The 20,641-nt window shown below is 35.4% G+C and overlaps 1 protein-coding gene across 4 annotated transcripts in view; it reads left to right on the top strand.

Moving 5' to 3' along the window:
* LOC111142597 (nucleolar protein 4) overlaps positions 1 to 20,641 on the top strand; it is a 397,248-nt gene that overhangs the window by 287,423 nt on the left and 89,184 nt on the right. For 2 of the 4 annotated variants that reach the window (XM_022495894.1, XM_022495897.1), the window contains 2 exons: positions 692 to 883; positions 17,619 to 17,732. The exons of 1 other annotated variant lie outside the window; for it this stretch is intronic. In XM_022495894.1, coding sequence (XP_022351602.1) covers positions 692 to 883; positions 17,619 to 17,732 — 306 coding nt within the window. The remainder of the gene's footprint in view (positions 1 to 691; positions 884 to 17,618; positions 17,733 to 20,641) is intronic. One more of the 4 variants, XM_022495895.1, reaches the window with a different exon arrangement.

Genomic DNA, 20,641 nt, shown 5'->3' with positions numbered 1-20,641 from the left:
CACTTTCATGTTGTTGCTTGGTGGTAAATGTGGATATTCTAGAGACATGTCTGTTTAATTTACAGAAGGATTTAAAAAGTACATGAAACACTCTTTGCCAACCAGACACCAGAATTGCTGTGTTTTGTTTAGAATTTTAAAGCCAAATGTGAGCTGAAAACTGGATTTGTGTTGTGTGAGTATGCATGTTTACCTAGTGGATGAGGGGGCCTCAGCTTATTCCTCAGAAGAGTATGGCTGTCATCAGTAATTTCTCTCGCCTTCCTGGCTTAGCTAATTATGCATGACGAAAGAGTTGGTTGTTTTCAGAGATTAGCATACTGTGCAGCCTAGCAACGTAGCAGTCGCATTTATCATTAATGGAGAATTTTATGGGGTGCCTAATTGTCACAGTCTACTGTTATTTCCTGCTTTTTTTTTCCTACATAATAGTCTATACTTTTCTGTCTGTCTGTCTGTCTGTCTGCCTCTCTCTCTCTTTTTTCTCTCTGTTTTTTTGTTTTTTTTTTAATCCAGCCATTTAGAAAGCCTTTAAAGGGTGTTTGCTTAAAATTTCTGGCTTTCCATTGCAAAGTTCTCCAGTGCATAAAGCAGAAAAGAGTATTTTCCTATCGGTAATCAAGACAGGAAGCTAGGAACAGCAGAGAGCAGTCCTCCAAACCCTTCTCCTCTGTCTCCCTCTTGCCAACAGATGTTTGTCAGGCTGTTTGTAGATGAAAACTTGGACCGAATGGTCCCAATCTCTAAGCAGCCCAAAGAAAAGATCCAGGCTATCATTGACTCATGCAGGCGACAATTCCCTGAGTATCAAGAGCGTGCCAGAAAACGTATACGTACTTACCTCAAGTCCTGCAGGCGGATGAAAAGAAGTGGTTTTGAGATGGTGAGTTTTGAATTAAAACACAGCCCTAGATTCCATCCAAATCCCACATGTAAACCATGACACTATTTCTTTTTTCATCTTAGTGTCTTTTTTTATTTTTTCCATAATGTCAGGTCCAAGGGGTTTTTGTTTGCTTGTTTGTTTTTTTCCCCTTCTCCTTTTCATCTTCCTGAAGTATTTATCCCCTTTGTTATTCAATAAGGAGTGTCTGGTGAGACACAGGCACACATGATACCATGTCACAGGAAATGAGGGGGATCTGAGTTAAAAACCGATGAGAACCAGCGTCTCATTCACGTTTGTTTTCTGTCACTACTGAAGTGGATATAAGCCTAACCAAGTCTTCAATCGAAGCACAGGTTTTTGCTTTAGATGGCTTGTGAGAATGGCTTTCTCTGGAACCAAAGGAAATGGATAGAACCAACTAAATAATACTGTTTTCATACCAGTGGTTAAGAAGTAGCAAGCCTTGAAAGTAAAGATCAGGGAATGAAAATCCTCACGTCGAAAAGAAGGCTTTGTTGTCCTCTGTATTTGTGTGCTTGTGGATGGTAACATGAGCTTTTCTATTCATCTGGGCTTTACAGATGGATGAGATTATGTTGACATTAGGTTATTTATGGGTGGAAATCAGATATCCTTGGTTTTTGAACTTTATTCTATTTCATCTTGCTCTAATTGCTATTCTTAGAAATAGTGAGTATGTTTACAATGTATTTTTTGAATTTTTGTATTTTATGTATAGGAGCAGAAATGTATTATTAGAAATTTTCTGAAGCCATTTTTTTTTTCTCTTTTCTTGGCTTCATCAAAGCCAAGACTGCTGGTGTTTGTGATCAGTGCCTGTCATGTGTTAGTTGTAAAAGGACAGTGTCGGTGAAGCTAGGAGAGGTTTCAGAGATGTCATTTAAGAGAAGTAGGTTCTTAGATCTAAATGAAATGACAAAAGCAATACATCCACTGTCTATTATCAATTCTTCTTCACTGGATTCTAGAAATACTTTCAGTGTTGTTTTTTTTTTTCTTTCTTTTTGAAAGAGAGAGCAAGAGAGAGAGTGTGTGAGCGAGAGGGGCAGGAGCAGAGGGAGAAGGAGAGAGAGAATTTTAAGCGGGCTCCACACCCAGTATGGAGCCCAACACAGGGCTTGATCTCATGACCCTGAGATCATGATCTGAGCCTAAATCAGGAGTCTGATGCTTAGCCGACTGAGCCACCTAGGTGTCTGCCTTTGATATTCTTTAAAACAGTATGACCTTATAGACAGGCCATCTGCCTAGATAGTACCAAGCACAAGGTTCAGTCCTCCGAGAGCCTGGTTTGCAGTTCTGAATCCACCACCTTGTAGCTGTGTGACTGGCAAGTTACTTCAATGACCTGTACTCAGATGCTTCTTCTAGAGGTGGTAACTAATTAATAACTTGTGAGAATTATAAAAGTTGTCACTTGTCAAACCCTGCACACCATTTCTGACACATAGTAACCACTCAATAAATTTTAACTGTGAAAATATCTTCAAATAATATTTAATCTGTCATCTGATAAAAGCTTCCCGAAGTGTTTGTTTGAAACAATCACAGAATACTCCACTTAAGTACTTGTTTACTTCTCAGAATACTAACTATATTGAAGTCAGAGTTTGTACAGCATAAATCATTTTAAAATCAAATGGCACTGCTGTGCTTGATTAAATGAAATGATGACAGTAGAGGTATCAGAGAGGAGAGTTTGCTTGAAAAAAATAAAGCTATTTCTCCCATTACCAAATTATTTAAAAATTATTATTACCTACTCAATAGAAGAGAGATGACAGAGAGAAAGGGTATCTAAACAGGTATAAAAGCCTAGAGTCCTGGCACTGACCTTTGGTTCGGAACCACTCGACAGCTAATGTAAAATTGCAATCCAACCTAAATATGCCTCATTCAGAATACAATGTACAATGTATACTTTTCTTTTTCAGTAACAATTAAGGTGATATCATATTATCAGGGTTTTTATTTTACTAGCATCAGGCATTTCTATTTTTTTCCTAATCTTGTAATATTCTTTAAAGATTCTTTGGTGAAATTTCTTATTTTCCATTAATTATTCTTTATGAGAAAAATCATTGTCATGTAAGATTCTTAATTTCTCTAAGGCATATTTGAAACTTTCACAGGTTTTTTTTTTTTTTTAAGATTTTATTTATTTATTTGACAGACGGAGATCACAAGTAGGCAGAGAGGCAGACAGAGAGAGAGGGAAACAGGCTTCCTGCTGAGCAGAGAGCCCGATGCGGGGCTCGATCCCAGGACCCTGGGATTGTGACCTGAGCCGAAGGCAGAGGCTTAAACCCACTGAGCCACCCAGGCGCCCCCAACTCTGAGTATTTTTTTTTTAATTTAAATTTTTATTTATTTATTTGACAGAGATCATAAGTAGGCAGAGAGGCAGGCAGAGAGAGAGGAGGAAGCAGGCTCCCTGCTGAGCAGAGAGCCTGTTGCGGGGCTCGATCCCAGGACCCTGAGATCATAACCTGAGCTGAAGGCAGAGGTTTAACCTACTGACCCACCCAGGCACCCCAGGTTTTTTTTTTGATCGTATTTATTTACTTCAAAATTGGCATCTATTTTTTTATACACCCTGTGCTATGCATAGAGGAGAACAGAAGTTGACTAATTCAAAGTCAAGGAGTTTTACAAACTAATCACAAAGAAATATACTGTATAGAAATAATATTTTCCTGAGTTTTTGTTTTGTATTTATTCATTTTTCACTTATTCAATAATGTACATACCATTACACAAAGTAATAAGCAGAAATATTAGAGATTTCTAACCAGCTATTTAGGAAAATATAACATGTTCCTTCATATTATGATTTATTGAGGTGACAAGTTGTGGGAAGTGAAATACTTAAGTAATATAAGGCCTATTGTAATTAAATGTTAAGTGAACAACATGAATGAAAATTTTTATCACAGGTTGAGTTCTTTTTGTACATTTACTCAGGAATATTCTGTAAATAACAAATCTACCATTCAGTTGACACTTGGAGTCTTGATTTTTTTTTTTGTTTTTTTACGTGTATCACTTCATTGTCATGGGACCTGGGGAGGTTTATGTGTCATTTTGAATACTTTATCCTTATCTAGAACAGATAGGAAAATGTATAACTACGGCAGATAGTAATTACAACTAAATATTGTGAGTATTTTTTGCCCTCACTTTTTAAAATTTGATATAATATCCATAGTTTTTTTTAATTGAGACATTAAATAAATAATCTTCTATTGTGTTTTGTGTAGGTAGACATGGAAAAAAGCCTTGTTTTCAGCATGTAGTTGTTTTTATGTATAAATTATTCTGCAATACTTAACAGGTCAAACAATCAGCAAGAATTTTTTTATATATTTGTAAAATGAAATTCTTAAGTGTAGAATTGTTTTATTTTCATTTTTTTATTTATTTGACAGCATAAGCAGGGGGAGAGGGAGGCAGAAAGAGAAGCAGGCTCTCTTCTGAGCAAGGAGCTGGATGTGGGGCTCAATCCCAGGACCCTGGAATTATGACCCAAGCCAAAGGCAGATGCTTAACTGATTGAGCACCCACGTGCCCCATTATAGTTTTGCAGAAGTGTAGAATTATTTGGTAGGAGATTCCATCTTATAAAATGAAAGTGGCATTCAACAAGTTTATCTCTTCCAGTTACTTGGGGTGTCTCAGCCAGAAGACTCCTTAAGTAGAGTGAAACACAACATATTGAATTATGTTTTGTGTTGACTTTAAGAAATTCAAAAAATTTGAAGAGGTAATCCCATAGAAGTATTTTATCACAACATATATTAGTTGAGAATGTTGGCATTCACTTTTATTAATTTCCCACTGTCATTTATAAAATCTATGCATGGTAAAAAATAATTCTCCCTTAAGAATTTACATGTCAACATAAATACTTACTTACAACGTAAATACTGACTTCACTGAATGCATACAAATATTAGAGTAGGTATTTAAGTATTTTTATTTCACTAGAATTATCAAGAACCCACAGATCTTGATTGCCTAAGTGGCCAAAATTTCATGCCATCACTCCAAATAGTCTCTGTAATGGGCTAAGTACAATAACTATATTACTATATTTATATAACTGTAACTATATTATTCTGTATTATGATTCTTTTCTATACACTTTCACCAACTCACTGTTATAATCCTTTCAAATCATAAAATTCTCAGCATTGAATATCAAAGGGCATGTTTTATGAAAAATCTCTGTAAGTTTGATCCAGAGTACTGTTTAAGGTTTCATTAGATTTTTGGAACTCAGTGAATGAGTTAAGCAACCTTTAAATTAATCCTTTAACAAATACATCTAATTGTTACTGATTCAGTTGTGCAGTTTTGACTCTCAAATTACTTAATGAGTTTTCTAAAGAACATCTGTTGATGGTTCTAGGAAAAAAAATGTGTTTCTTCAAGATGTCCTGATCTTAAAGAGCACATGTAATGGATAAGATCATAAAAGCAAAACTTTATGAACAAGGGGGTATTGGGCCATACCGAAGTGTAGTCTGTGTTATGTGGTGTGATTTCTCCTTTTGTGTTCTGAGCTTATATTGTTAGAGACTGTTATACCATGCTGCCTATGTTTGCATGTATTTTTTTAATAAAACTCAAAGGATTATTTAGGGGAGCAATTGTAAGACACTTGCAGCCCATAATTCCTACTGTATCTCAAATTGTGCCACTCTGCCACAACAGATCAGGTAGCCTAGATATTTGAATTCAGTAAATTCAGCATCTTGAAAATTACCTGTTTATTTACTTTTTAAATATCATGTGATTAACTGTGTTTGAAGAAATAGGTGTGTGACATTTTGTAATATTTTGTTAAGGATGTTGTCCATGAGGCTGCTAACTATCCAGAGTAAATTACCTTATTTCAGAAACTTTTTTTAGAATGTCATACAAGAAAAAAAGTGCTTCTCCTCTGGAAAGAGAACATTTTTGTTTTCTCTTTACTAGGATAATACAATTAAACTGCCTTCCTGCCAGCAAGTTCAGAGCCAAAGTTTATCTGAAGTCGTAGTTATCTTTTTTGTTTAATTGATCACAGAGTATATATTTCTTTGGTGGCTCTGATACCTATTTTAGGGGAAAAATGAGATATAAATTAAAATTAATAAGTCTAATTATGGATACACTATATTTTAATACTGTAATAAAAGTTCTTTATTATATTATTTCTTTTCAATTACATCTTATAGTACCTTCCTCAGCTATTTTGATATCTGGTCTTCTGAGCCTATGACTCTTACATCAGAAAAGAAGTAATGTTTAGGAAATAGCACATTTTTTAGGGAATTTCACTAATTACATCATTTGCCTGTAGTTGCCTAATGCAGATGAAAGTAGAGAGCTCAGAATTCATTTTCAATTTTAAACTTCCCTAATACGAGCATTGCAAAAGCTACAATGACCCTTGCTATTCATTCTTTAGCAAATGGATATATTATAAAAAATGTATTAAAGTGTTTCTTTAAACTTAAACTTTGATTAGAGATATACCAACCCCTTCATACATGATTAAAAACTCTATAATAACTTGTGCAGCCATTATTCACATTATTATTTGTATAACTGTGTAGGTTTCTGTCACTGTGACCAATTAACTTAATTGATGCTAATTAGCCAACACATTTTGTTTGAATTCCCCACCTGCTACTTGTACCAACTTTTAGTCTCTTTTTTATAAATATCATCTACCATCCCCCAGGATACTTTCATGCCATCTTCTGAGTTCTTTATTCATAGTATTTCTTTTTAATTACATCCTCAGACTCGCCCTTAATAATTTTGCTATCTGACCTTTCGAATTCACTAGTCTTTTACTTTTTCAGTTTCAAGATCTGCATCTTTATTTCATTTTGGCCATTGTTCACATGGATATACCTTAGTCTTAGTTATCAAAGAGTCTGTACGAGCAATATTAAAAACTTTGACAATCATCTAAAATTTTTCAAATATCTGCCATTGTCTTTGCAGAGGAAATATCCTCATTGTATTTGCCCCTGGAAGACTCCAAAGCCTCTGTTCTCCCATCATTCAGCCTCCTTCAGGATGTTGCTTCATCAACCATCCCAACGCACATATTTCCTGTTTTCCCACTCACTGAGAAGCTTCTGACTTAAAAAAAAAAAAAAGTCCCCAGACTCCAAGACGATAATTCATCTCATCTATGAGACTACACTTCTTTGCCAGGTTTCCTGAAAGATTATTTTATACTCACAGATCACCAACTCCCCAGTGGTCCCTCACACCCAGACTCTGGTTCTCACAACCCTATTTATTGGTTCTTTAAAAGATCGTATAATTGTCTTTGTAGCAAACCAAAACATTGCATCCTCAATGAAGTCACCCCCATTTTCTTGAGGATCTTGTTGGTCTCTCTCCTTATTTACCTTTTCTTGCTTTTGAGCTATTTGCTAACATCCGGGGCTTGGCCATCTACAGCGTCTTCCCCTATATGCAGCTCTGGAGGGTCTGTTCTATGTAAGCAGCACTCAACATAGAATCCCAGTCATCTGCAACGCTTTTGTATTTCATTCCAAATGTCAGCCAGATGCTGGACAAATGTATTGTTTTATCCACAATGAAATCTTTGTATTCTCCATCATTCATCCTCTCCACTGGTCTTTCACCTCATCTACCAAATCACCAGTAAATTCCTCTCATCTAGCCTCTTTCTGGTAATAGCGCCACTAATTGTCATTAATGGCAGTGCTCATCAACCTGGAATGAGACTGGACTGTTCCTTCCACTTATGGCTTACATACTACCACTCATTGAATTCCATTTATTCTTTCTTTGCTGTGATTCCCGCATCAGTCCAATAATTTTGACTTTTTTTTTGCTACCGTTTTAGTTCTAGCCATTCTTACCTTATACCTATACTCTTAGAGAATGCTAACTCACCTCTCTATTTTCATCGTACTCTCCCTCCCTATTCTCTATTCCTAGGCAAGGACAGAACTAGGATTTGTGCATGAAAGTTATAGAAGTTGTGCCTTTAATTAAAAGAAAAGTAATATAAAATTATGAGCAAAAAATTAAGTAGAAGGCTGAATATTTATTTCTAATTAGAAAAGATATCACATACAAAAAATTTTCAAAAACAGAAGTCATGAAGATTCAAACCCTTTTCCTCTGACATCTCTTGAGACAATTTTCAGACACATTTATGTATAAGTACTTCCTGATTTTTGGCTTTCCCTCCATACCCAGAATCCTTACAATACCCAAAAACTCCAGGAGTCCCATCCAGTTGAGGGACGCTGGTGTCTAAACTTCATTGGCTATGTAAGAAATCTGCCTTTGCTCCTGGAGTAGTCTTCCTTGATTCTGGCTTTGATAATGTCAAACCTTTGCCATCTCAGAACAAATTCTAAATTTCTTACAATAATCGAGTGTGGCCTTTTGAAACTTAAGAGACCGAGGTTCGATTCCTGGCTTAGTTCAATTCCTGTACAATTTAGTGTGATGTTTCTGAATCTTCAGTTTTCTAAAGAAGTGGGCTGTTGGGGTATTACATGGAATAATGCACATGAAATAATTAGCATGTGACCTGGCCTCTTTCTACTCTTTCTTCTAATATGCTCAATTATTTCATTTATCACCTTAAGCTGTCACATGGGATTTCTGATACTTTTCTCAGTGCGTGCTCCTGTGGTAACTGGTTGTTCCTGACTCAGGGATCACAGGTATTGTTTACTAAATATATTAAGGTTGAAGAGTAACTAGAGAGTGAAGAATATAGCCAACATAGTTGTCAGAGTTACTATCACTTGATCTTTTAGTTTTAGCAAAATGTTGGCCTAAGTTTCATGGAGTGCCCCTCCCACCCACCCTCCTTCCCTCTACAAATACACAAATACTGAGTAGAACACAACAACTATTTAAATACCTAGCCAAGATCAAAAGAAAGAAAATGAAATTTCCAGGCTATGAATTTGATAAGTTGATGATTGTAAACTCATAACCAGAGTTTATAATAACCCCTTAATGTGATAGGATAACAGAGTAGCAAGGTAGAAAAACTGAGTGTAGGTCAAAACAGGTCAGGGTTACAGTCTGAATGCCCACTTAATTCGGGATGTGGATTTTGTAACTGGAGAGGAACATGAACTGCAAACAGTATAAATAGCTGGGACTCAGGAAGAGCTACTGCCCTATGAAAGGAGAATGAGAAATATTACAACTTTGAGAAATAAAATGGCAAGCATTATAAATATTAAAATTAAAACCTTCCTACATGAGTTACATAGTGGGTAAGGTTCAGCCAAAGAGAAAATCAATAACCTGGAACATCGAACTACAGAAATTACTTCTGGAAAGAAAAAGAGAAATGGGAAAAAAAAAGAAGTGAACATGGAAAACAGAATGATAAAGATAGACCTAAAAGGCATTCCAGAAGAGAAAGTAGAATAAGGACAACATTCAAACAGATGAGAGGGGAGTTTTTTAGAATTGAGTAGAACATTGAATCCTAAGAACAGAGAACTAGACCAGCAATGAACAATGTAAATAAAAATAAATCTTTATCTGTGTACATTATAGTGAAACCACAGCAGACCCAAGAAATTCTTAAAAGTCACTATGAAGAAACAAGAGATTATCTTAAAATGGAAAAACTGAATGAACACTTCCCTTGTCCTCAAAATAGATGCCAGAAGACTATCTACAGGGACTAAGGAAAAATAGTCTTGCTTTTTAAGATTTTTCAGAAAACTACTTTTAATTCACAAATCAATCCCCAACTAACCTCTGCTTCCAGAGTAACAAAGAACGACCTTAGAGACAAAGACCAAGGTTACCATTCACAGGCTATCTGTGGAAGAGCTGAAGTGTCCTCCACGCAGAGGGAATCTGAGCCCTGAAAGAAACAACAAAATTTGCAGGATTGCTGAGAAAATCTGAAGAAAAACGCCTTGATTTCATAGTCCGTGGATCTTGGTTCTTAGATCTACTTTGCCAGTCGTGACTCATAGAGTTTGTATCCCTAAGCTTCAGTTTCCTCCTGGGGAAAACAGGAAACAAATAGTATTTATTTCATACATGAAAACCAATGTCCCTTGAAATAACAAATGTAAAAAGTCCTCCGTAGTCTAGTACCTAGTATCTGAGGAACATGATAAAATGCAATCTAATTTGAAATTGGGTTCCATGGCTCCCTTTACTGGAAAACCCTCATTGTCTCAATCTCTTGAACTAGTTGGAGGACTAAATCAAATATATCTTTATTTTGTCCTCACTTCTCACTACAAGCAACCTTAAATCTCTCTCTCTTCTGTGTGCAAATTGTACTTTGTGGTACATCTTTTGTAGTTTTATCTTGTCTTCTATTTCTGTCATTTATATATGGGCCTTAGCTTCCTTACAGGAAGTTCTTTTCCTTGAGTACTATGCTGCTTACCTTGTTCATGTCCGTATCACGTAGAGTGTTTTACACAGAGCGCAGTTAATTGCTCATGAAAGCTGCTCAATACACATTCAATTCAACTGAACTGACATTGTTGAATGAAAGACGAATGAATGAATGAATGGACATTTACTAATGTGTTACTTTGTGGTAGAAATTAGCTGGGAGATAAGCTAATTTTTATCGTGTGCTGTGTTTTTCACATTATTCAGCATTTGGTGTTTCAATTTTAAAAGTGACTACTAACTAAAAATCTAACCGGGGGGAAAAAATCTCCCTAAAGAAAAAAGTTACATTGCATTTAATTTTAATTCTTGTTCACTCTTTAAGTACTATTTTGTAAAATATTTTCATCTATTTGGCAGTTTGTGTGAATAGGTAGTGATGTTAACTAAATGGGTAGAATTTGTATATGGTGCTCTGTTTCACGAATAAGCTACTTGGGCAAAGAGCCCATGATTGACAATAATCGTAAGCCTATCTAGTCAGTTATTTTCAGAATCAAAAGATGTTTCCTAGTGGAGATTTAAATAAGTAGCCATTTTGTTAAAAATGACATGTCATTTCAGTAGATAATTCAGTTTTTCTTGTCTTGATCAAAGGTATTTTCAGATGGGATTAACCAAACTGGACTTCAAAGTATTAAATATAAGACATTAAAACCTCATATATTTGCAATAGATCATTATTAAAGGACAATAATGCTCTAAAATTAAGGCCAAAGTGCTACCATCAACTCGTAATTATTAAAGCTAGGATAAAGGTTAATTAGCAATTCTTTTGAAAACATATCTTCAGTCTCCTTTTAAATAGGTCCAGAGAATTTTCTCAAGAAACTGGAAAGTCCAGAGATTCACACATATCTGGATCCATGGGGTCAGACATCAAGGTTTCTTTGCTTTCCTATTTCTTAACTATGCTTCTCTTGTGTGTTAGCTTACTTCTCAGACATATCCTTGTTATCTGTTATGAAATGCTGCCATCAGCAGCTCTAAGCTTCTCTTCTTAAAACTTAGAGTCCAAAAACTGTCTTCCAGCTCCAGATCCCCCTTCCCATGAATGGACTTTGCTCCTCTTTGGATCATATGTCTATCCTTAGATCAGCCACTAAGAACAAAGGGATGAACTCTCATGATCTTCCACACCTAAGTCATGGCCAGGGTCAGGTAACTGAGAATATTTGCTCATTATTTCTACCAAAACCATATAGGATGGGGGAAGAACAATTGAGCTATGATATTAGTCCACATCCACAAGCCTTATCTGAAATCTTGGATCCTATGTGGTCCAGAATTCAGAACTTCTCAAATTTGGGGCACATGATAGAGTATATATTCTAGTTATTGCATAACACTCATGACAGGGTCTGGGAAAGCATCTCACAAACAAATATATTAGTATTTCTGCCATAAAAGTTATGAATATTCACAGAAAGTAGGAAAAAGAAAGATTGTATGTATACTCATGTCAATTTTTTTCTGCCAAATTTCCCCAAATTTGTTGGAAAAAAAAAACTTTTAATTTATACAACATAAACATTACAGAATTGTAGTAAAAGGTTGTGAGTCTATAATTAACATACTTTATTGCATGTGTATTACACCCTACATGCTAAGCATGTATTAACTTGTAAACTATGATAGCAGAGACAGTATTGACACAGTTCATATATTTGAACTTGGCACATTTCCTAACGTATAGAATGTGCTCATTAAATACTTTTGTTGAATAGATAAATGAAGATACTAGTGACCTTATGTACATTACCTCATCATGGAATTGCAACAATTATCCCATGAGATGGAGATTATATTGCCTATTTAGAACTTACTGAATGAACCTTAGTTTTGCTATTTGTAAAAATAGAAATAATGACATCTGGCAGGATGAGTGAGACTCAGAGTAAATAGCAAAAGTGGACAGACCAATTGCAAGTAACTGATTTCATGATAATATCCAAGTCAGTCACTTCATTGCTAAACTACTGCTTTATTCCACCGATGTATACAAATAAAGTTACTTGGTTAGTAGAAGGGATCCCTTAGGAGCTACAATTTTCTACACAGCCTGTAACAATTATCCCTTAGGTATAGATATACCATTTGGGGGAGATAAAATATGCATTTCATCTAAGCTGCAGAATTTTTAAATTATGTATTTCATGAAGTAACAGGATTAGGAAAAATAATCTTAGTGTAGGGCCCTATCTAAACGGACTATTGAATCATTTGCTTTAGTTATTTTGAAAGAGCTCATTCTATTCTGTATACAATCTTGGGTGGGTATGCAGTTGCTCCCAATCTGACCTCATTTAATACTTGATCTGGTAATGCTGACACCCTGGGGTCTAGTGAGCCTTGCCACTAATAAGTACTGTTAACCCATGAATAGAGTCTTACAGTCATGGTTTCTTTTTACTTTTTTAAAATTGGAAAAAAAAAAAAAAAACCTGGAGCACCCTAAATGTATGGCAGAAGTTCAGAGGACTTTAACATTGTACAGTTTATATTTTTATGACTGAAAAATGAGTCGTTTGTTGGTGTGGGGGTAAGTTCTACATGTATATATATGGAAACTTTATGTTGTGCTAACAGCAATCACATCTTACGTCCCCAATTAAAATGTGACTTTTCAACTCCAGAAGTTGCCTGCGACAATTTAGCCATCTGTTTAATGAAACAACCACCACTGATTTGGTCATAGATAATTATTACAATAAAAGCAGTGCTGGGGAAAGATCAACTCATCCCAGTTGAGGATGACAGTTAATTATGAAGAGATAATGAGTGAAGGTGGTTCACATTGCCTCATCTCCAGGGTAAGAAGTAGGTAACAAATCTCACTCTAGATATCGATCATGTGGAGTGTATGATTATACACATCTTTGAGTCATTATTTTTAAGTCTTATAAGATATATACCAAGTAGTGTATTTACTGGGCTGTGTTCAACCAGAAGGAGAAGTGTCGTTTTTCATAAATTATCTATTGAATTCCATGCATTTGAGATTTTTGGGGTGAAAATATTCTTAGATTATTATATGGAGGCTTTTGTATTCTCTGGCCACCCTTAATTGATGTGAGAGGGAATTTTCAGCACTTGTCTCTGGTGGAATCTGTGATGAGAGCCCGTAACACACTCTGCTAATTACCTGCCAGGAAGACCCTAGTGTGGTAATATTAGAATAAGCTCTATGCTATGAAATGTGATGAAGGAAAGGAGAGTTCTGGCAAAGATGATTCTCAAAACACACACTAAACAATAGCTTTAAATTCCTCTATGATAACATGACTTTGATAAGGAGCAAAATTGATTAATTTCCTTCTCACTATCTTGGCTTAAGTACTCCTGAACTGCAAAATAGATAAAAGCCAAATTATGGAGGAACAATAAACAAAGGACTCTCATTTTTAGTATCTTAGAGCCAGGCGAAAGCATAATGGAACCCTCTGTGTAGTGAAGGAGCGTTGGCACTCATTATTGGCTCCTCAATATTAGAACCAAGGGGATTTTTAACAGATTGCCTCACAGGAAAGCAAGAACTCTGCCTGGCTCCTCATTCTCATTTTGGGCATGAGACTCAGCTTTTCTTATGTTTCTTATACAGTCATTTCTTGGCACTCCTGGTTTCTCCAACATGATATTCTTGTGAATTTATATTGCATGCATTTAGAACATGTGACAGAACTGAGCTGAGATACATTTATTTTTGTGCTATTAATGAAGAAAGGTTTTTAAGTGTCAATAGGAAAATATATTAGGAGAATCTCAGTCCCTTTAAGACGAGAATTTTTGTGAGATCCTAATATATTCTTTGCCTAAAGGCAAAATAGAGTTAACTGTAAATGGATTCCTCTGTAGGGCGTGTAGTATTTAAGGTCTCTAGTTTTGTTTAAGCTTACTGAGACTTTAGCTGCAAACTGAGAATAATTCTTTACTGGAATTATTCCCAATTTATCATCAGACTTAGATATAAATCCAGGTGTTTCCACATACATAGCTGTGTGATCTCAGGCAACTTGTATAATCTCTCAGAACTTAAATTTATTTTTCATCTAAAATATGAACATTATAGGTACTTTTCTCAAGGGTTGTTTGGAAATTAGATGATGAATCTAAGCTGCTTGTTTTAATAACCTGGCCATCCCAACATTCAATATGTGTTAGGTATTATTAATATTTATCTAAAAACTAAATTAGGATGGTACTGGTTTTCTACTTAGAGGTACATATTTCATTATGTACTTAAGATTTAGTAAATTCTTTGAAAAATACGTGTCTGTTTCTTCAACTGTAATATAGATTTATTCATTCTGCCTTTCTTTCCAATGAGCATGTATTCATTGTAATACATACATGGAAAGGGTTAGCTTTGGTCTGTTTATTGTTTAGTTGAGTGCCACAAGCTGTGTATGTAAGGATTTTTTTTCCTATAGTATTTTATATTAATGACAAATTATGTAAAAGCACTAAATATGAAACAGAATTTAGAGAGTAGAAGGGTTGAGAATTGGAAGACATGAACCCTGGGTTCTATGTCTAGTCAGTTTGTCCTTTGGTAAATCAATTAACTTCTCTGGGTTTCAGTTTCTTTAAACTTTAGTGGAGAAACTTATATTGAATGATTTGTGTGGCTGTTTATAGTTATCAAGTTATAATTCTACCATAAACTCAGAACAACTCTATTTTCAAAATTATACTATTTAACTACTGGCAATGGTCTGTCACATATCTTTGCTTCTACTTATTTTTTCCATTTAATAGGAAAGGGGACGTGATTGCTTTATATTGAAGTTGATTTTTTTTCCAAAATATTGAAATATTAGGTTATCCAGTGACCTTAAAAGTGATCTAGCCCCACTCAGCCAGTATATTATTCTAGTTTCTTAGAAGACCAATTTCCTATATCTGGAAAAGGCACAACTCTCCCCGTCATTTTCTTTGAAAAGGAAATCATATAAATTATCATGCCTCACAACTTTTACTGTTCTAGTGAAAGTTGTTTCCCATTTTGTTTTTAAAGAAAATTTGAAAGAAAATGCTAATTTTAATTACAAGGATATTTTACCTTTTGTTCTCCGGTTCAACAGACTGTTATGACACATTTAAGAAGGTGTGTGTTTATTACTTTAATTAAATCAGCTTAATAAAGTTCCATAGCTTTATATATTCCTAATTTTGAATGAAGATACCTGATGGAGAAAAATAAAGATAATGAAGAGAAGAAATACGTCTCTCTGATTTTCATGTGACAATCAGTAACTGGATCAAGAAAAGAGGTCTCTGATGTTTTATTTAGATTGTGTTAATCCAGTCCCTAGAACCAGATGAAAGGTCTGATAACATAGTTTATAATAATGTGAATTGTCACTTCTATTTGAATAATATTAGCTACAATCAAATAAGTTTTCTTTTTTCATAATAGAAAGTTCTTACTCTTATTCTTTCTATAACACCTTTGTCTCCAAACATAATTCACTTGAGAAAAACAACACTGTCTGCCTAATTCCCATGTGGTTTAGATTATCATTATGAACCTAGCTATGGCCAAAGCTTTACCTTTTAATGAGACGCTGATTTCGTGGTTTAATATATTTTTGGTTCTGAGCAAGAATATCTTATCCATACTCAGGGAAGTACAGAAGGAAATGAAGAAGCCATATGAATTTTGAAACTGTATTTACATCTTTATAGCAATATATATTTTTTTTAATTTTTAATTATTTATCGGATTTGATCCTCTTCTCTGTTCCCAGCACACACATCTGGCTTTCTATTTCCTTCTCAAAATGCTGCTGCTGCATTTACGTGCCCCTTCAGGGGCCTCTCTCTTTTCTTTCTGTTGCAAAAATAGCATTTCCAGTATCTTAATGCTTTATTGTCAAGGTTGTCTAGACATCAGCCCAGGCGTCTCATGGGGTTAGTAGTGGAGACAGTACCCTATACTTTTCCTACCTTTTGTCTTCAGTGGTTACTTTGGAAGTGCAAGCATGAGGAGGTCAGCTGAGGCAGCTACAGAAATTGCTTCCTAGTTCAAGCAAGGTCAGAGCCTGGTCTCTTTATATACTATACAAATTCCACCGAGGAGTGTCTGTGAAAGCTCTCTCCGAAGTTAGCTGTTGTTCAGTATTGAGATATAAACCCTATGGTTCAACTTGCTAAAGCACATTTTACAGGCTAGAGTTAGCAAAAATGAATCAAATGCCATAAAGGTGCTCCTATTCACTTAAAAAAATTAGAAGAAGGTCTCTATTAGGTTAGAGGCTTCTAATAAATGGCATCCATACATATGTGAGGTTGAGGCTTTGAAAGCTCTATAAGGTGGCATGTCACTATATAGGCTAGCTTCCCAAAGAATATTTTTTATTTTGTAATTTCATATTTTGCTATCTTATCTGGCTTAATTGTCATGTTATTTCTTATCTATCATTTGCTTATCTTCATTAAAAAACTGTTCAATATCATTAAACATTTCATCTTTCAGTTAGATGATTTTGCATGTAATTATGGGAAAAGAAAATGGAAAACTTTTCTGATTATCACAAATGATATGGAGAGTTGCAAACAATTTGAAGTTAATTATGAGCTTAGTTGGGGGGTTAATTAATTTCTATGTGCGCTACATAGAAAATGGATTTCCACCATGTATCTATTAAGTTAATAACATTAACTCCTGTTTTATAAATAAAACATGTAGGTACACATACAGCCCACATCAAAACATCAAACTTTTATTATATTGAAATTGTTCCAGGACTGACTTTTTAGTCTGTATCTAAAGTATTTTTAGAGGATTTTAATCATACCAACTGGGTCCCAACTTTGACTGTAAATATTCACATTTCATATTAAAATTGTTTGACATGGTCTGAGTGTCTGTCAGTTTTTCCAACTGTGTTTCAGCCTTGTCACTTGATTTTGTTTTGTTGTGCATTGTCATGTGTTACGAAAGAATTAAAGCACTTCTTTTATTTGCAAAACCCAGCCAGCATTTTGTCACTGCCTAGTCAAACTCCAGCTTAATGGCCCAAACTAACTGTGACAGTGGAGCTGTGGGAATGAGGGATGGATCTGTGTAGCAGCTCTAGCTTTAACCTCTAACTAGCTTTCATTTCTCATCTTTGCAATTTCCATTTCCTCCTTTTATTGAAATAAGTTCAGTTGAAATAAATGGATACTCCTGCACATCCTGTGAGCTCTTCTGAGAGTAGCATTGGTCTGTTAATAATTTTTCATGTTTTCCTCTCTCTCTCTCTTTCTCTCTTTTTTTTTTTAGTCTCGACCTATTCCTTCCCACCTTACTTCAGCAGTTGCAGAGAGTATCTTGGCCTCCGCCTGTGAGAGTGAGAGCAGAAATGCCGCCAAGAGGATGCGTCTGGATAGACAACAGGTACTGAGGAGCCTTGGGGACTGGCATTTACCCATGACCACAAACAAAGATGGTTCATGGAGCCCAATTTATGTAGAAGGGGAAAGACTCTTGAATGGGTTTTGAAGTACACCAAGATACAGTTTTTGTGTCTTTATGATAGAAATTTGAACTTGAAAATGCATGTTCCTGAGATGAATAGGCATCTGTCAAATGTTCTGTGGTGAAAAATGGCTAACTGTGAAGTTAATGAGTCGGAATTCTGCTTAGTATCCAATTGGCGGGCCAATTGCTTATTTAAATAAGTGGTTCTAACTGATCGTTGACAATAGTTTTGTAAACTTACATGATTGTTTATGATATGGACATGATCGTGTTCATTCTGAATGAAAGCAAACCTCTCTTTCTGCTCTCTTGCCTGCTGCTAAATGGCAGTGGATTGTTCTGGGAATGGTGAAAAAGCACAGATTTTAGAAGCCTAGAAATCTATAAAATGGCTTCCTCATTAATGAACTATTTATTATATACCCATTAAGTATCATCTTTCTCTGTCTCTTTTCTAAGGATGTACCCCCATGTGGTGTGGACATGTGCATTTTTTGTGTCTTACGAGCTTATGTTTCCCTTGGTTTATCTGCACCCGTCTGTGGCCCCTTCTCAGGTCTGGAATGTCTTTCTCTGTTTTCTTTATCTCTCTGACCTTCTTAATTATCCATAATTAATTACTAAATTGTAATATATAACATTAACTGTTACACATATAAGTATGCTGTGTTCTGACTTTGAAGTTACTTTTACAACAAGTGATCTGGTGCTTCATATCTTTTAAAGTTTGGAACGAGAAGACTAAATTGTTAGTCTAATTTTGTTTTTCCTGTGAGCCAATGAGCTTCAAAGAAAAACAGAAAAAAAGTTTTTCTGTTCCAGGACTAAGATATGTAGAAATGTTTCAGAATGGTATTATTTAAAAGTTTTATGTGTTTATTATGAATATGGCATGTGCTAATAATTCTAGACAGTGCAAAAGATGAAGGCTTTAATTTTTTCAGATGTAATACTCACCTCAGATAAAATGTATATTTTGAGTTTGTTAATCATTCTTGGCCAACAGTATTTATTCACATACACATGCCCTCAGTGAGACTTTTATCATCATCGTAGGTCTAGAATGTATCTTGCTTGTAACAAGTCAGACCTCTCTATACAAGACCACGTAGCAGAGTGATTAAGATGGCACATTCTGGAGTTAAAGACATCTGGTTTTGAGTCTCAGCGCTACCCTTACTAGTCGTGTGCCCTTCAGAAAGCTGTTCCATTCTCTGTGCCTTGGTTTCTTCATGAGCAAGCCAACATTTAACAGTTCTCATCCTATAGGGTTGTTGTGAGAATGACAGATTTATGTAAATTACTTAGCCAGGCATAGAGTCAGCATCAATAATTTCAGCCTAGAAAAGAAGATTCTAACTGACATTCTTTCTGTCAGTGCCTTGGCATCAGTAAAACTAGAAAGAAGCATTAATAGGAATATCTTAGATATAGGAGCTATGAAGTCAGACTAAGTATATTTGAGAAAAGATCATAATTCTAGAAATTGGAATGGTAGAATTCTGGGGCTGAAGGGGTTCTTCTTGGTGTTGTCTTGCCCTATATTCCATCTAGTCTATACTCTAGAATGGTATCAGTCATATAAACAGTTATTATGAAAATTAAAGGACTGATTCACATTATTTTACTACCTATGATATCACTCTACAGTATCCCCAAAGCTGGGTATCCACCAATATTTGGTCCAATTTTTTTTCCAATTTTTTTTTTTTACTTAATCCACTATTGGTGTAATCTATAAAATGGAAGTTATAAATATTAAATTCATAGAATTATTTTGACGATTTAATAAGACAACGCATATGAAAGCATAGTTTATTTGATTAACTTATGTATTGCCAGAGCTCTTCTATAATCACCGTTTGCTTGAATCCCTAAAGTTGTAGGAAAATCCCACCTCTAGAGCTGGAGATCTACCATTTACTAACACATGTAGTCTGTTATCAGAGAGGTGTAATCATTTTGACAATCCTTAAAGTGAGATCAAATTTGCTTCCTAGAGCTTCCACCCATTGAAGAAAAACTGCTGGGAATTATGAGGAGAGTGACTTCTTATTGCCCAGGGAGTAGGGACTGGAAAGGGTGGGGACCAACTACCTGTTTCCCCTTTTCTGTCCTCTTGCATAATGATCATTTATGGCAAGGCTCCCATCACATGAGAATGGGGGATGTCCCATATCTTCTCCAGGTAAGAATGTTCTTTCCAGGCCTTAAAAGTGAGTTCAGGGGCACCTGGGTGGCTCAGTGGGTTAAGCCGCTGCCTTCGGCTCAGGTCATGATCTCAGGGTCCTGGGATCGAGTCCCGCATCGGGCTCTCTGCTCAGCCAAGAGCCTGCTTCTCTCTCTCTCTCTCTGTCTGCCTCTCTGCCTACTTGTGATCTCTGTCAAATAAATAAATAAAATATTTAAAAAAAAAAAGTGAGTTCAGTGAGTTTGGGATTTATGGGAGATATGGAAGAAATTATTTAAAAAATACATTCTATGATTTATTGGAAATCTAATAGGCCCTTTGTAGACTTTTTTTTTTTTCCATGTAGTAATTTCAACAACCTCATGAGAAGCAGGTATTCTTATTCTCATGTACCTATAAGGAACTTGAGGTTCAGGGAAGGGGGATTATTTGTACAGGATCACCCAGCTGCATGAGCAAATCAGACTATAAGTTTATATTATGTGAGGCTGACACTTGAGATCTCTATATAATCCTATAACTTTTACTGAGGGAAAACCTGTGTCCTGGAAGAAACTCTTAGAACACGTTATCATTTGTGCCTCTGCTCACAATGTTTTTGACAGGGCACTTCTGTCAGAAAACAATCTGTTTT

Source organism: Enhydra lutris, unplaced genomic scaffold (genome assembly GCF_002288905.1).
Source record: "Enhydra lutris kenyoni isolate GAN:26980312 unplaced genomic scaffold, ASM228890v2 scaffoldscaffold8, whole genome shotgun sequence".
NCBI lineage: Eukaryota > Metazoa > Chordata > Mammalia > Carnivora > Mustelidae > Enhydra > Enhydra lutris.
Note: the sequence above shows the minus strand (reverse complement) of the source record. Positions and strands in the feature narration are given on the sequence as shown.